This window comes from Zophobas morio, unplaced genomic scaffold (genome assembly GCF_036711695.1).
Source record: "Zophobas morio isolate AGI-343-1 ecotype UQ-CSIRO unplaced genomic scaffold, CSIRO_AGI_Zmor_V1 ptg000007l, whole genome shotgun sequence".
Classification (NCBI taxonomy): domain Eukaryota; kingdom Metazoa; phylum Arthropoda; class Insecta; order Coleoptera; family Tenebrionidae; genus Zophobas; species Zophobas morio.
In genome coordinates, this window is record NW_026972112.1 from 5,990,176 (window position 1) to 6,007,064 (window position 16,889).

General features: G+C 32.0%; 1 protein-coding gene across 2 annotated transcripts in view; it reads left to right on the forward strand.

Annotated features, from left to right (window-relative positions):
* LOC135124354 (senecionine N-oxygenase-like) overlaps positions 1–5,670 on the forward strand; it is a 433,910-nt gene extending 428,240 nt beyond the window's left edge. The window contains exons 2-7 of one of the 2 annotated variants that reach the window (XM_064049363.1): positions 3,012–3,365; positions 3,417–3,627; positions 3,680–4,277; positions 4,449–4,587; positions 4,636–5,253; positions 5,310–5,670. In XM_064049363.1, the coding sequence (XP_063905433.1) occupies positions 4,090–4,277; positions 4,449–4,587; positions 4,636–5,253; positions 5,310–5,618 (1,254 nt within the window). In that variant the 5' untranslated portion in view covers positions 3,012–3,365; positions 3,417–3,627; positions 3,680–4,089 and the 3' untranslated portion in view covers positions 5,619–5,670. Of the gene's footprint in view, positions 1–3,011; positions 3,366–3,416; positions 4,278–4,448; positions 4,588–4,635; positions 5,254–5,309 lie in introns of both variants that reach the window. The other variant, XM_064049364.1, reaches the window with a different exon arrangement.
* Positions 5,671–16,889: the final 11,219 nt, after the last annotated feature.

A 16,889-nucleotide genomic window follows, 5' to 3' on the forward strand; every position in this document is an offset into this window, starting at 1 on the left:
AATTGCACGTTTTTTTGCTTAATCTGTTTATTGACGCTGCTATGTTAGCAATATTTTGTAAAGTTTTATTTTTTCAAAAACAATATCATAATGCTTCAAACATATTTCACTCTGTAATTTCTCGTACAGAAATATCGACTTTCCAGTTAAGCTCCACCCCTCGATCTCACGACGAATAAAAAAATTCATCACAATTGAGATTGGGCGGGTGGGTGGGGCTTACCATTTTCAATAGTAACATACTTAAAAGATTAACTGGTGAATTCGAGGTTAGAGTTATGTTTTAAGTATTATATTGTTGAAAGTAAACTTTAAATATTAAGAAAAAAAAGCGATAAATAAACACAAAAATATCCAGTCAGCGTTGCGAGGAATAAGCGTCTCGGTGATGTAATTTTTAGCGTTGCGAGGAAATCCCTTGGCGATGTAATCAATCTTCACGATGTAATGAATTTTTTTAATTTAACTACCGTTAATGAACTGTTAGCGATCTTGTGTGAGAAGTCAAGAAGTGTTATAACGTAGCACTTAGGTACGTATTAGCATCCAGAAACTTATTCATAATTAGACAAACAAACTCAAACGAGTCCTGACTAAGTGAATTTCATGAAAACTCCTAACAAATGTCTGTTACATTGTGTTAGAACCAGTTAACGATTCGAATCCTAACCTGATCGGTGAATTTACAAACAAAAAAAAAATTTACAGCACGGTAGCGTAGATCAAAAATTAGCACCTTTTCCCCGAGCGAGCTACCAACTACCAGAAAAAGAACTAAACGTGGACAAAGCCTATGTTTAAAGATTTTTTTGATTTTTTTTTTTCAAATTCAGATTATTCAAATGTGATTTCGCGCCGATGTTAATTAATTTCAGCCCGAAAATTTGATTCAAATTCGTCACCACAATCGTTAAAATACCATGGCAAGAAAGTTTTAAAGGAGGTATTAAACATAGTCATATCTGTAGGACACTCGATTGTTATAAAAACATGCGAATTCTACTTAGCTAGTACTTGCCAAAATAAGACTGATTCTGGCAGATGACCTACTTTCTAAGAAAATAATGGGTGGGTGGGCGGGGCTAGTACTTGATAAGATAAAACTGATATTGCCATATGACAGGCACGCACGGACGGAGTCAATTTTCTCTTAAAAAATAATAAAAACTAAAAATATGTTGCATTTGTATTTTTTGACAAAATGATGATTAATGATGATGATTGGATTAATTAAAGTAAATATCCATATATTGTCAATTCTTGTTTATTATAAAATATATATATTTTTAAATTAATGTGTAATTTACCAACCAAAGTAACAAGTAAATATTTACAAATGCTAGAGAGCCTTTAAAACTTATTCAATTTAAAATACACTGATCGGCAAAAAAAATCGCCCATCCTGAAAAATTTCGGAAAACCAAACTTTAAATATTTAGTGATCGTTATTTTATTAAAGAACTATTCACTATGGACACATGATGTATAAATTAGCAAAAAGAAGACAAACAAACGCAAAATTTAATTTAATTTAGCAAAATAACAGAAACCGACACCGACACCGACACCGAGCTCATAGTCTCATAGCTTGAACTCGATATCCTATTCCGACGCGCGTCGTATACGTGTTCTATATTACGACAAGAAAGGAGCTAAAACTCCAATAAAGGCTGGGAAGGCGGGGTTAGAGGATATGTCATTTGCGAAAATCATTTTTATCTTAGCAGCCACTAGCCGATCCATAAATTGCGGACGAGGTAAGGGATTAGTACCTTACGCCACGATTTATTATTTTTTACTTTTCAACTTACTAGGAGTATTTAATTATTATGTCTAATGCTAAAAAATAAAAATTTACGAAAATGGAAATTCGCACACAATCTCCTCAAGAATAAAAAATGGAAAAAATAAGACTAATTTTGATAAATGAGCTGCTCTCTAAGAAAATAAAGGGCGGGTGGGTGGGGCTAGTACTGACCAAAATAAGACTGATTTTGGCAAAAGGTACAAATCAGCAAAAATCGAGTAAGCAGCTAAAAATGTTTGACGTATCAAAAATTGTCAAAGTTTTCAAAACCCTACGTTTACAATGTTCGCAGTTAATTTTAAGTCCCCCTGGTGTTTTATTTTCGGATAAATTTAAAGGAATCTGATGTTTTGTTGCTGGATAAACTTGAAAAAATCTTTTGAGATTTTAGTGTTTTGTTTTTTACGAATTTGAAAGTCTTGAGTGCCGAAGTGTTTTTCTAAGCCCGTATTTGCCAAAATCGGTCTTATTTTAGCTAGCCCCACCCACCCACCCTCTCTTTTCTTAGAGGATATTTATTAGCCAAAGTCACTCTTATCGTAGCAAGTACTAGCCCCGCCCACCCACCCTCTCTATTCTTGACGGTATCTCATCTGCCAAAATTAGTCTTATTTGAAAGCTACTAGCTCGGGACCCCCGAGTAGGTTTCATATTTTCAGAGAAGCAGTATTTGTTGGACTGTACTTCAGAAGCGAGGGAAGTTCTGTCAAAATGACTTTGAACCAATTTTTTCTGTTTATGTAGGGTGGAAATACTATGATAAGAGCATACTTCGACCAGTGGCGTGCCACACAATGGGGGCATTCCAAAAAATAATTGGCCTGACTTGACGTGACCTGACTTGGCATGACCTGAGTTGACCTGACATGACTAGACCTGACCAGTGCAACTTCCTTCCTTCCGTAACTTGATGATTTTTTATGATTATCATTAAGACTACTGGAAATTAAAGATCAAGATTAAATCGTTTTAAAGTGATTATCAGCTTAGCTTATAAGTTTGGAATTATAGTGGATCACAAGGTGGCTGGGATACACAAGAGATTAAATATCGCAAGTAAAATAAGAAGTAAGCCATGTCATCGTTTAATTAAATTTTTGTCTCGCTAAAATTCCGTCCCAGTTCACCTCGTTCGTCTGAATTGTCATTTTCCAAAAGTTTCTTTTAATCCCCACTAATGTTATTATAAGGACTTTCCGTAAAGTAACATAAAATTTCCACAACCTAAAGAATATTTTTAGAACATATTGTTCCATGTTTTTTGAGTCGTAAAACAGAAGCTCTTCTCTGACTGCCTCAAACTATAATGCAGAAACCTGTGGTGAAAAAATTAGAATTCTATCGGGCAATTTTTGAAGACGACACAAGTGAGGAAGTTGACTATATCCTGTACTGTACAGGGTATATATTGACTTTACCATTTTTATCTGACAAGTGTGGTGTCAAAGTAAAAGACAACTATATGCATCCTTTATTTAAACTAATAGATAGTATAGAAAACCCAACTCTAGGCTTCATCACCATCTAGGGTTCCCCTTTTTCTTTATTTGACATTCAGGTAATGGTTGGTTTATTTTGTGCTTACTAAAAACTGATGATAATTTTACAGGTTCGGTTCTTCCTATCAACTGTCAATGGTCACTACAAGCTACCGTCAAAAGAAATGTTGAAGGATCTTGAACAAACAATTACAAAAGTGTCGACCAAAAAAATTACTTTGATAAACTGGCCAAAGTTGCAGATATTAAGAAAGTGCCTCCAGTCATCCTGAGTCTGTACAGAAATTTAAACCATTGTTTTAGAATTATTGACGACGAAAAGTGGGTTCAAGTACGTTGATGGAGCCAATTTTAATTGTAATTTTTGATTCAGTGTTACCTCGAAAATAAAAACATTTCATGTTTATGACAAAAGGATGTCTGATTTCTATAATAAGAACAATGCTACTGACGCTGTGTTTACTCAATCACAGAAAACAAAACAGAGAGATAACTGAACATAGCAACAGACTTACATAACAACTATCAACTCTAAGATACGTTATCTCTAAATAACAATAGTTTTTTTTGAACAAATGAATGAAATGTAAATTACTATTACTCAAGCAGATACCGACGTTGGAAATCTTAAATGGTTATGGTGGCAATACCTTCAAAGATAAAGTCACTGTGACCATACTTAACTGGCACCAGCCCGATATCTTCAATCATTTGTCTTCTAACGTTTACAGAGTGCCAAGCACTTTTTTTAAGTACCTACATACTTGAAAATCGCCTTTTAAAATGCGCGTTGCTGTTATTGGTGGTGGTGCAGCTGGGTTAACCTCTGCAAGACATGTGTCAGCTCAAGGGATACCATGTGACGTTTATGAAATGGCGTCTGAGTTGGGCGGTACTTGGGTCTACACCGACTTTGTAGAAAAAGATAAATATGGTTATCCAGTGCACACCGCTATGTATCAAGGTTTAAGGTACAGTATCAGGCTTCTAGAAGAAATAACTTGGTAACATGATTGACCTTTGATAATGTCACAACTTCACAATCAGTTTCATCCATGACCCTTTTAGAACTGACCTTGACTGTTGTTTTGCACTGGAAGCTAACGCCCTCACGGTATAAATAAAACAACGATTTTTTACAGAACTAATCTACCTAAAGAGATTATGGGATTTCCAGACTTTCCTATACCTGAGCAAACGGAATCGTTCCTTTCGCAAGAAAACATTCTGGGATTTCTGAATTTGTACGCCGATCACTTCAATCTACGAGAACTAGTCAAAGTGAGTTAAGTCTCATAGTTTGTAAACATTTACTATTTTCCGTTTTAGTTCAATGAAATGGTCATTGAAGTTCGTCCTTTTGGAGAAAAATGGCAAATAAAATCCATCAACAAACCAATGAAACAAGAATCCGTCAATGTTTACGACGTTGTTATGGTTTGCAGCGGCCACTATAATACACCAGTGGTACCCAATATCCCCGGCCAGGATAAATTTAAGGGTACTGCTATGCACTGTCACCAGTACCGCTCAGTTGAACCCTATAAAAATCAAACGGTTCTTGTCATCGGTGCTGGACCTTCGGGACTTGATATAGCCCTTCAGGTGGCTTCTGTTGCTAAGTCCGTCGTCATTAGTCACCACGTTGTCAAAAGAGAAATCAAAGGTGACTACCCCAAAAACGTAACGAAAAAACCTGAAGTCCATCGCATCAAAAACGACAAAGAAGTTGAATTTGTCGATGGTTCTTGTTGTTCCTTCGACAGCATCATATATTGTACTGGTTATAAATACAGTTTTCCGTTTCTTCACGAATCCTGTGGTGTCATTGTTGAAGATAAACTCGTTCAGCCTTTGTATAAGCATATGGTTCACATTGAAAGACCGAGTTTGTGTTTCATCGGGATACCATTCTATGTTTGTGCTTTCCAGATGTTTGATCTTCAGGTAGTACCAGTAAAGCGTGGTTTGAAAGTTTTCCTAATGGATTTACAATGTTACAGGCTCGATTCTATTGTCAGTACCTCAACGGTTCCATGATTTTACCCTCAAAAGATATGATGCGTAAGGACACTGAAGAAGATATGAAAAAAAGGAGGGCTAAAGGGTACATGAAGCAACAAATGCATTTGTTGGGGCACTATCAACAAGAATATTTTGAAGATTTAGCTGCTGTTGCAAATATTACTTCTATTGCTCCTGTAATTAGTAAAATATGGAGTGCGTGCGACGAAACGTTTTACGGAGATCTGGTGAATTTTAGGAATGATAAATACAGAATTGTCAATAATGATACTTTTGTCAAAATTTAATGATCACATCGTCTTTGGGAGTAGTAGAAATATATGTACATTTTGGCAACTAGGAATGTCAATTTATTTTTGAAAATATGGTGTTATTTGGACTGACTTCCCTCTTTATATAAGGGTTGAACTAAATTACAATGATCTGACAATTAAAATTGTCCCTTTTCGAAGGTATCCCATGAGACCTTGGTTTTCTGATGATTCATTAAAAATGGGTTATTGGCAGCTAATAATCTAGTGGTGGCTGTTTGGAACATACCGGGTGTCTGGAAAATACTGGATTAACTGTCCGCTATGCTCTTAACAATCAATAGTAAACATTTTTCTCAGTTAAAATGTACAAAGATATGGTTGTGTTGTTTTTGTAAAAATTTTATAAAATTCCATTTGACAACAATCGAGTAAGCAGTTAAAAATGTTTGACGTATCAAAAATTGTTAAAGTTTTCAAAAGTCTACGTTTAAAATGTTCGCAGTTAATTTTAAGCCCTCTAGTGTTTCATTTTCGGACAAATTTAAGAGGCTCCAAAGCATTTTTAAATTCTTTCCAAACAGGAATATCTAGAAACTCACGATTGTTTTAAATTTTTCAAAAAAAAAAAACGGTGTCCAAAAATTAACTCAAAAACATGTCAGGTCAGGTCAGGTAAGTTTTACTTTTTCTACAGTCTTTTATAAACATGCAGTAGCCCCGCCCACCCACCCTCTCTTCATTCTGGTGACTATTCCTATTAATGTTCCGGGTTTTCTTAGCAAGTACTAGCCCCACCCACCCACCTCTCTTTTCTGAGAGGGTATGTCATTTGCCAAAATCAGTTTTATCTTAGCAGGTACTAGCCCCGCCCACCCGCCCTCTCTTCTCTTAGAGGGTATCTCATTTGCCAAAATCAGTCTTGTCTTACTAGGTACTAGCCCCGCCCACCCACCCTCTCTTTTCTTAGATGGTATGTCATTTGCCAAAATCAGTCTTATCTTAGCAAGTACTGATGACTAACTTTTACAAAATATAAAAATTTGAAAACATTACGAGTTTACTTATGTGAACAACGCAGGAATTTTGCATGTCTTCCCTAGTATTTAGTTGGTTATGCTTTAATGGATTGTGGTGACCGAATTTGAGTTAAAATTTCGCGTTGAAAAAAATTAACAGCGGCACGAAATCGCATTAATTTGAATTAAAAAAAAATCGTTAAACGTAGGCAACCATGTAAACGTTTAGTTCTTTCTGGTAGTTGGTAGCTCTCTAGGGGAATTTGTCAGTAGTATCTAGTTAGAGGGTTGGTAGTGAGAGAGGTTGGTAGAAGATGTTCGCTTTGTAGAGGGAGGTGAGAGAGTAGAGGTAAATCTGTTTTATTGTTTGTAAATTCACAGTTCATGTTAGGATTTGAATCATTAACTGATTGGAACACAATTTAGCAATCAGGAGATTTGTTTAGATAAAGTACTTGCTGAGAGATTTCATGAGATTCACTTACTCAGGACCCATTCTTTGTTTACCAAGTTATAAATAAGGTTTATACCCAAGTGTTACATTATCACATTTCTTAATTCCTCACACAAGATTGCTAATAGTTTATTAACGGCAGTTAAGTTAACCTAACGTTGCCTCAATCTGGAAAAAGACCGTGGAAAGTGCGGTAGAATTCATGATATTGTGGACGGGGATAGGTACGGGGGTATTAAAAATGTCTTCCCTTAAGTAGTTATTATCATCATATCATCAATGCTCACCGAGACATTTTTCTCGCAACGTGGAAAATTACATCACCGAGAAGCTTTTCTCGCAACGCCGGATGCATTTTGTGTTTATTTAATATGTGTTTTGTCTGGGATAAGCTGGGGACAGTCCACGATATAAGCTCTCAAAACTAATTGTTTTAAGTAACCAGTCACTTGGATCAAGGCATCATTTAATATAATCTAAATTCTTTATTTCAATCGCTGATAAAGTGTGGCATAATTTAACATTATGTAAATTCTTTGTTTGAATCGTTGATAAAGTGTGGCATAATTTAACATTAGGTAAATTCTTTGTTCTGACAGCGTCCACGTTGAAAGACTATTTTCAGACCGAGCACATGTTTATGGGTCACGGGGGACTATGTTTTCTTGTGTTTGTTTTGGGGAAATGTAAAACGATGGCCCACAATGCAGCTGAAGAACTTCACTTTTAAAAATTAACCAATAACTCGAATGGATATAAAATATTAAACTCATGTAATTTTATTAGCTTTGCAATTTTTCACCTCATGCAATTTTTTCTATCTCACAATTTTAACTTCAGTAATTTTCTTTGTTGTATATAATTTTCATGCTTTGCAGTTGCTAACCTCACGTAATTTTTTTTATCTGCACAAGTTTTACTTCACACCAGATTGATTTTTTTTTCACAAATCTTTGCTAGTTTGTTTATGTAAACATTTTGTTGATTAATATTTCCACCATATGAATTGTTTAATGTCCAATCTTAATCTCATATAAGAATTCTTTGCTAAATAAAAATTTCACGAGAGCGTATGGCGAATTCAAATGTTGTTTATTGCTCTTTTTGAAACTTTAACACTTGTTCGATTGTAGTTGATATCAGAGTTATGGAAATTGAACATTTAAATGGAATTGAGGTAAATAACACAATAATTTCTGGGGGAAGCGGAGTGCGCGGTTCCTTGTCGAGCTGGCCCAATTGTCGAGACCCAACCACGAGTTTGTGACCGTAACGGCCTGCTCGTCAAGGCACGTTTCTTCGTGATAGAGGGGTGCTGGGCGGCAGTGCTCGCGATAGAATAGAATCACCGTCGTGGGTAGGAGAACAGCCGCGACCAGGAGACCCAAACTCCGCTCGTGCTACAACGCCCCCTATGGGTAATTCTGCTGTGTTCTAGAATGAAATTGAGCCCAGTTTTTCGTTAACAATTTTGTTGTCTTGTTGACTGCTATAATTTTAAATTGGCCGCCACACAGTTACTTTAATGCGGATTTTTCTGTTTTTATTAAATTTGTGATATTCAAATATTTGCATTGATTCAGAACGTTTAATTTGATTCCATTCAAAGTTAGGCAAGTTTTTTTGTAGCTGAGCATTAAGAGGTGTCTTCAACCGGCACAACCTTTTTTTTCTTTTTTTTTGTCATTGGAGGAATAAATAATTTTGTGTCCTCTATATATTTGGTGTTTTATTTAGCGATACTTTTCCAACCTTGGGGTCTACCACTTGCATCTGAACGCATTCCACCACAAAAAAAACGTAGGGTTCCATTTTGTTAGAAATTTTTGAATTTTTTGCGGGTTTTCAATTTTTTTTTCACATGTCAATGTTTAGGTTATCACGTTGATTGAAGTGGATTTCAGTCACCATCGTTACTAAGAAATCAGAAAGTAAGCCGTAGTGAAGAGTTAATCCGCCATTTTCCACACACCCGGTATAGAGAAAAGAACTGTGTAAAACAAAAATAAGGTTAAATAAAACAAAGAGATAATAATAAAATTGTGGAAAAATATGTTTTTTATATGTCAAAACACTCGTGTCAAGCGTCAGCCGGCAATGCAGAATTCCGTAATTTGTGATGTAAAGTGTGACTTATTTAGTACAGCTCAGTACCACATGGTGGCAGTTGATCCATACGAGTCCCACAACCTGCTACATACCTTTTTTCCACGCCCATTCGATGAAATTTTATGAGCTTTCAACTCTGACTTCAGGTTCTAAATCACTCACAGTATATGTTGTGGCCTACTGCAACTCAAATAATTTTTGATAATTAGAAGAACATTCCCACACTGATAACAATTCTTACCTAAATTTGTAAAGTCGCAACGATGATAGAAAAATTACGTATAAAAGCTAAGTGCGCACATTATTGACAAATAAAAAGTGGAAAACAACTTCAAGGGAATAATACGCATTTACAAAAAACCAAGGATAGTGAATTCGCTCACATTCTTGGAAGCGAATATTGCATCATGTACAACATTTTCAGATAAAGCTGCTTTTTCGTAAATGGCAATATCACACTCCTGGTGACCTTTTTTACGTAAAAACTGCGACTTAATATATTTATTCAGGAAGACTCAAGAACGACACTCCCTATTTCGTAAGCTTATTTGTGCAAGTATGTGCATCCGTAAAAAGTTATCGATAAGGTGATCCGTGAACCCTGATTATCTTGATCTATGTCTTAAATTTTCTTAATTGGCAAAGCCCATACAATGTTGCAAATAATTTGTTACATAGTTTCGATAGAATCTTGTACAGAGAAAAAACTTCTATCCACGATAGGAAAAAATATTTTTTTAATTAATTTATTTTTGTGTGGTCACTAGGTTGATAAGCAAAAAATACTATTTACAAATTACTATCACATGTCAATCAATCAAGTTATTTACGCTTGCTGTGGGTCTTAAGGCCATCTTGCATTTTTCGCTTTAACATTAAATCTGTCAAAACACTTTATCAGGTTGTCTTTTCTTATCACATCAATGGTCATGTGAGTCCTCCAAAAAACAAGAACCTGAGAAATTACACAAGAATGAAGCCTTTTTGGCCCAGGTGTGCGCTGGTTAAGTTAATTTTAATAACAAAAATACGCATTCAAATTTATAAAAATATTCCTCCAACACTAGTTAAAATTTTGTTAGAATTCGACTTCGAATAGCGTTTCCTGTAAAAATTTAACAGTGTCGAAAGAGCCGTTATCTCTGAATTTAAAAATTAAAACAGGAGTAATTCCGACGAGATAAGTGGGTAAAAATAAATCCGTTTTTTCCAATAAGCAAATACCTAATTAATCACATTTTACCAAAGGTCGGCAAAAAAAAACTACCGAGTAAACAAAATTATCAAAGAAAATTAAAACTGATGAATTTAAACTTTTGCAGACGGAGATATAAGTCTTAGTCATGCACAAGTATGTGGAATTTTTATCACGAGACGTGATAATTTTTACGCTTTGGACAGATTTGCGCCGAAAAAATAGTAATCATTTTTTTATAATTTTAATCGATTGTTTGATTTTTTGCCTTTTATTAAATCCAGGTGTGGTGTGGGAATCCCCTTGAGAATCAAAATTTCCAACTGGCAAATACGGCGAAGACAACAACCTTGCAGAATTCAAGATAATAAGCCATATACGCTGTCGCATTATTAAAGGTTTTAAGGTCATTTCTCCGTACAGTTTATCTCGGGGTTTTTTCGCTATGAAGTACAATTAACTCCAACCATTAATTTGTAACCTTCACTAAGGCAATAACAAAGTTATCAGATTTGCTACTTGTTGCTGGCCCAGTGAAGATTTTGACGTCATGTACGTCCGATTTCGACATTACTAAAAAAGGAACAATATTTTTGTGAATTGCTTCACACTCGATGACGACTAAGTGCGCTGACCACTGTCGTACCATTGACGAAATTATTTATTAAGTCGGTCAGTTTATGCTAAAAAGCACAACACAGGAAAACAACAGCTTTATTTTTAGTGTAATTATGGCGATAAGAATAGGTTGTTAGTAAATATTGTTCATAATTTGCGCTTTTTTCCATTGCAATGTACGTAATGATTCGCCGTTCACTTCCTCTAACCTGTTTACTGAATGGGAAAAAATTGAAAAACATCGCTTTCAGTGACCCATAATAATCGAAATGTCGCAGCAATGATTGTAAATTGTTTATTTCTTTATCGCGGAGCTGGTTATATCTGGTTTATGAAATAATTACGGAGACATGCAAGACGTAAAATTTTGTTAATTAATTGATAAGTAATGCCGGAATTAATAGTTACTACGTTTTACGATTTTTTAATCGGAGATGCTGTGCACTCGGGTTACATGCGCACACATATGGGAATTAATAGAGCAGAACTTTGTCCCACTTTGTGAAAAACGGAGAATTTTTGATGTCGTTTCCTTAATCCTGTCAAATTTACAAAAATATGTAGACAATAATTAAAAAATGGAAATAATTTTGTAGCCCTGAGTACAGTAACGTAAAATTTACAAAAGTTCTCCTTTCAAAGTGTTAAAAGATGCAATGCAATGAGTTTTTCGTTAGAGTACGAAAAAATACGTTTCCAGTTTCCGTCTGACCGTCTGTCTGACTGTCTGTCGGTCTGTTCGCCGTCTGTGCCTATCTAATTATCCTATTAACAATGTGATGGCGTCACTTAAAAATTGACTCATTCACTAATTTTTGAGCGTCCTGTTTAAGCAAATCTAAAAAATATGAATATTTTTTAGATTTGCACATACACATTTTGCATATTTTGGGTAAAATTTAAACGACACAATTTTGAGACGATGTTATCAATTTTTTGCGGAAACAAACAGACATATTTTGATTAAAAATTTACCAGGCATTAATTTATTTTTTAAATTTAAAATTTTTCGATTATTCAATTCTTCAAATTTTCAATCTACGATTTTTCAATTTTTTAATTTTTGCATTCCTCAATTATCCAATTTTTCGATTTCCTTAATTTTCAATACTTCGACTTTTCAGTATTTCATTTTTTCGACTTTCAAGGTTTTCAATTTTTCAAATGCTTGTTTTTCATTTTTCATTGTCCGGATTTTTTCATTTTCATTTTCTTGATTTTATGTCACAATTTTTCGTTTTTCAGTTGATTTATTTTTTCGATTTTAAATTTTTCGTTTGTACTGTTCTTTATATTTTCAATCTACGATGTTTCAGTTTCTCGATTTTCCAATTTTTGAATCTTTCAACTTTGTAATTTTTGGATTTCTCAATTATCCTATTTTTTGATTTCCTTAATTTTAAATACTTCGACTTTTTAGTATTCCATTTTTTCGACTTTCAAGCTTTTCAATTTTTCAAATGCTTGTTTTTCATTTTTCATTGTCCGGATCTTTTCATTTTCATTTTCTCGATTTTACATATATCACAATTTTTCGTTTTTCATTTGATTTATTTTTTCGATTTTAAATTTTTCGTTTGTACTGTTCTTTATATTTTCAATCTACGATGTTTCAGTTTCTCGATTTTCCAATTTTTGAATCTTTCAATTTTGTAATTTTTGGATTTCTCAATTATCCTATTTTTTGATTTCCTTAATTTTAAATACTTCGACTTTTTAGTATTCCATTTTTTCGACTTTCAAGCTTTTCAATTTTTCAAATGCTTGTTTTTCATTTTTCATTGTCCGGATCTTTTCATTTTCATTTTCTCGATTTTACATATATCACAATTTTTCGTTTTTCATTTGATTTATTTTTTCGATTTTAAATTTTTCGTTTGTACTGTTCTTTATATTTTCAATCTACGATGTTTCAGTTTTTCGATTTTCCAATTTTTGAATCTTTCAATTTTGTAATTTTTGGATTATTCAATTATCCTATTTTTTGATTTCTTTAATTTTTAATACTTCGATTTTTAATTTTTTTGTTTTTTCGATTTTTAAGTTTTCAATTTTTTAAATGCTTTGTCCGGATTTTTTTATTTTTATTTTCTCGATTTTATATCACAATTTTGCTTTTTTCAGTTGATTTATTTTTTCGATTTAAAATTTTTCGTTTATACTATTCTTCAAATTTTCAATCTACGATGTTTCAGTTCCTCGATTTTTCAATTTTTGATTCTTTCAATTTTGTAATTTTTGGATTTCTCAATTATCCTATATTTCGATTTCTTTAGTTTTCAATATTTCGATTTTTTAAAATTTCGTTTTTTCGATTTTTAAGTTTTTCAATTTTTAATATTTCGATTTTTCAATCTTTCGTTTCTTCAATTTTTCATGTTCGTGACTTCCTTCTTGGAATTTTCGAAAAAATTTCATTTTAAAGTTTTTCGTTTTTTTTTATTTTCGATTTTTCAATTTTTCGTTTTTTCGAAAATTCCAAAAATTCGATAACTACATAGAAAAGTATAAAAAACTTAATAGAAATTTATAAAAGATATAAATACTTCATAATGCCGAAAATTAGAAAAGTTCTAATAATTTCAAAATTATAACATTTTAAAACTTGCAAAAATCTATTGGAAGTAGAAATTGGAGTTCATGGACTGCAAAAATAGTAAAAACGCTTGAAATCTTAGAAATTTCTAAACAATTTTAGAAAATTCAGTACATCTAACACTTTAAACAAAACTGCGAAATTCTCAAAATCCAAAAATTCTAAGAATTCTCGAATTAAAACACCTGTAAGCTTCAGAAATCTCAAAAATTCCGACAATTCCAAATTCAATGAATCAAAAAATTCTAAAAGCTTTAAATACTACAAATTCCAATACGGTTCATATTATCCAGAGACTTAAACAATTCCAAAAATTGCCAAAATTACAAACAATATTGCAAGTTTTTGATTTCCAATTTTTAGATTTTTCAGTTTTCTTTCAAACTTTTCCTTTTTTTTTTTAATTTATGAATTTTTAATTCAACAATTTTGCTATTTTTCCATTTCTTTGAGACGAAAAATTAAAAAGCGAAAAACTGAAAAAACGAAATATTGGAAATCCCAAAAATTGTGAAATATAAAAATTATAAAATCGTCAAAATTGTTAAGTCGAAAAACAGTAACATTCAAACATCGAAAAATTTAAAAAATTAAAATTCTAAAATTGAAAACCGAATAATTAAAAAAATTATAAAATCGAATAACTAAAATCATATTTTGGGTAAAATTTATTCGGCAAAATTTTGAGATGACGTCATCAATTTTTTCGGGGAATAAACAGATATATTTTGATAAACAATTTACCATGGCATTAATTTATTTTTTCAGTTTAAAATTTTTCGTTTATTCAATCTTCAAATTTTCAATTTACGATTTTTACTTCCTCGATTTTCCAATTTTTGAATTTTTCAATTTTGTAATTTTTGGAATTCCCAATTATCCAATTTTTTTATTTCCTTAATTTTAAATACTTCGATTTTATAATTTTTTTTTTCAATTTTACAGATTTTCGATTTTTAAGTTCTCCAATTTTTAATGTTTTGATTTTTTAATTTTTTATTGTTCAACTTGTCAAGTGCTTGTTTTTCATTTTTCATTGTCGGGATTTTTTAATTTTCATTTTCTCAATTTTATATCACAATTTTTCGTTTTTCACTGAATTTATTTTTTCGATTTTAAATTTTTCATCTACCATTTTTCAGTTCCTCGATTTTTCAATTTTTGAATCTTTCAATGTCGTAATTTTTGGATTCTCAATTATTTTATTTTTTGATATTTCGTTTTTCGATTTTTAAGTTTTTCAATTTTTATGATTTTGATTTTTCAATATTTCGTTTCTTTAGTTTTTCATGTGCTTGATTTCCTTCTTGCGATTCTTCAAAATTTTCATTTTAAAATTTTTCGTTTTCCTTATTTTCGATTTTTCAATTTTTCGTTTCTTCGAGAATTCCAAAAATTCGATAACTACATAGAAAAGTCCAAAAAACTTAAAAAAAATAGAAAAAATATAAATACTTCATAATGCCGAAAATTAGAAAAGTTCTAATAATTCCAAAATCATAACATTTTACAACTTGCAAAAATCTATTCGAAGTAGAAATTAGAGTTCATGGACTCCAAAAGTAGTAAAAATGCTTGAAATTTTGGAAATTTCTAAACAATTCTAGAAAATTCAGAACTTCCAACACTTTAAAGAGAACTGTGAAATTCTCAAAATCTGGAAGTTCCAAAAATGTCAAAAATTCTAAGAATTCTCGAATTAAAACACCTGTAAGCTTCAGAAATCTCAACAATTCCGATAATTCCAAATTCAATATACCAAAAATTTCTAAAAGCTTTAAAGACTACAAATTCCTGAAACACCATAATGCCACAAATTACAATAAAGTTCATATTATCCAAAAATCCAGAGACTTAAACAATTCCAAAAATTGTCAAAATTACAAACAATTTTTCAAGTTTTTGATTCCCAATTTTTAGTTTTTTCCAACTTTTCATTTTAAACTTTTTCGTTTTTGTTAATTTTTGATTTTTCAATTCAACAATTTTGCAATTTTTCCATTTATTTGAGATGAAAAGTTGAAAAATAGAAAAACTGAAAAAACCAAAATTTGCAAAATCGAAAAATTGGAAATCCTAAAAATTGGAAAATCGAAAAATTATAGAATCGTCAAAATTGTTAAATCGAAAAACAATGACATTCAAAGATGGAAAAAGGAAAAAGTGAAAAATTATTACATACATATTTAAAATGAAAACCAGAAAAATTGCAAATCAAAAATTGAAGAAACGAAAAACTGAAAAATCGAAGAACTGAAAATTCTAAAATTGAAAAGGTGAATAATTAAAAAATTGTAAAATCGAATAACTAAAATCATATTTTGACATGAGGTCATCAATTTTTTGGGATTGATAAACAGACAGATTTACTTAAAAAGTTCTGCAAGATTTCAAAGTATTCAGTTTTGCAATTCTTGATTTATTCAATAAAATAAATTGACTCAGTCATTAATTTTTTTGAGACACCCTGTTTAAGCAAATCTAAAAAATATTAATGCAGTGACAGACAGACGGACAGAGAGACGGAAACGAAAGACCTATTTCTTCGTATTTTCGGTTTCCGTCTATTTATCTGTCGTCGGTGTCCATGTGGCTATTTTATTAGAAAAATAGAATCTGAAACTACTAGACGAAAACACAAGTAAGATCGTGAAATTGATTAAACGATTACAAAACACCGACTAAAATTTATCTTCAAAATTTCATGTCGTCTCCGAAAATTATTAAGTAAGTGTTTATTAAAAATGAGGATTGTTTCAAAAAGATAATACAAACAATGGAGACAAGTTAGACAAGAATACGCAGTTTTATTTCACAGAAATCTACAGTATTTAACCTTTACATTGCACTATCAGGACTCCGTCTGACCGATAAAGGGCACAAATAAATTTAGTTAAATAATATGTGACGATGTACAAATTTGAACACGCAGCCGGCCATAACTAAAGTATGTCGCGAACCATGACACTAGAGTTTCACAGATATCTTAATAACTTAACAATAATGACATTTATCAGCTATTTCGCAATTAAGTAAATTAATACATGGCACGCATTACTAATTCCATAGATACCCATTAACACAATTTTAATTCATGGTACGCAATGCCTTTTAAAGCAGTTGTTATCTTACACTTCGTTTATTTTAGTAAGCTGACAGCAGATTTTAAGTTATTTTGAATTTGTGGAATTTTGAGCTGCAGAAATTTAAAAGGATGACACTGGAATTAATTTTGACGAGATTTAAAAGATTGTTATCTTGTTTCTGTCTACTTCTATCCAATTTGTCTTTGTACTCGTTTTTATCACATTTCGAT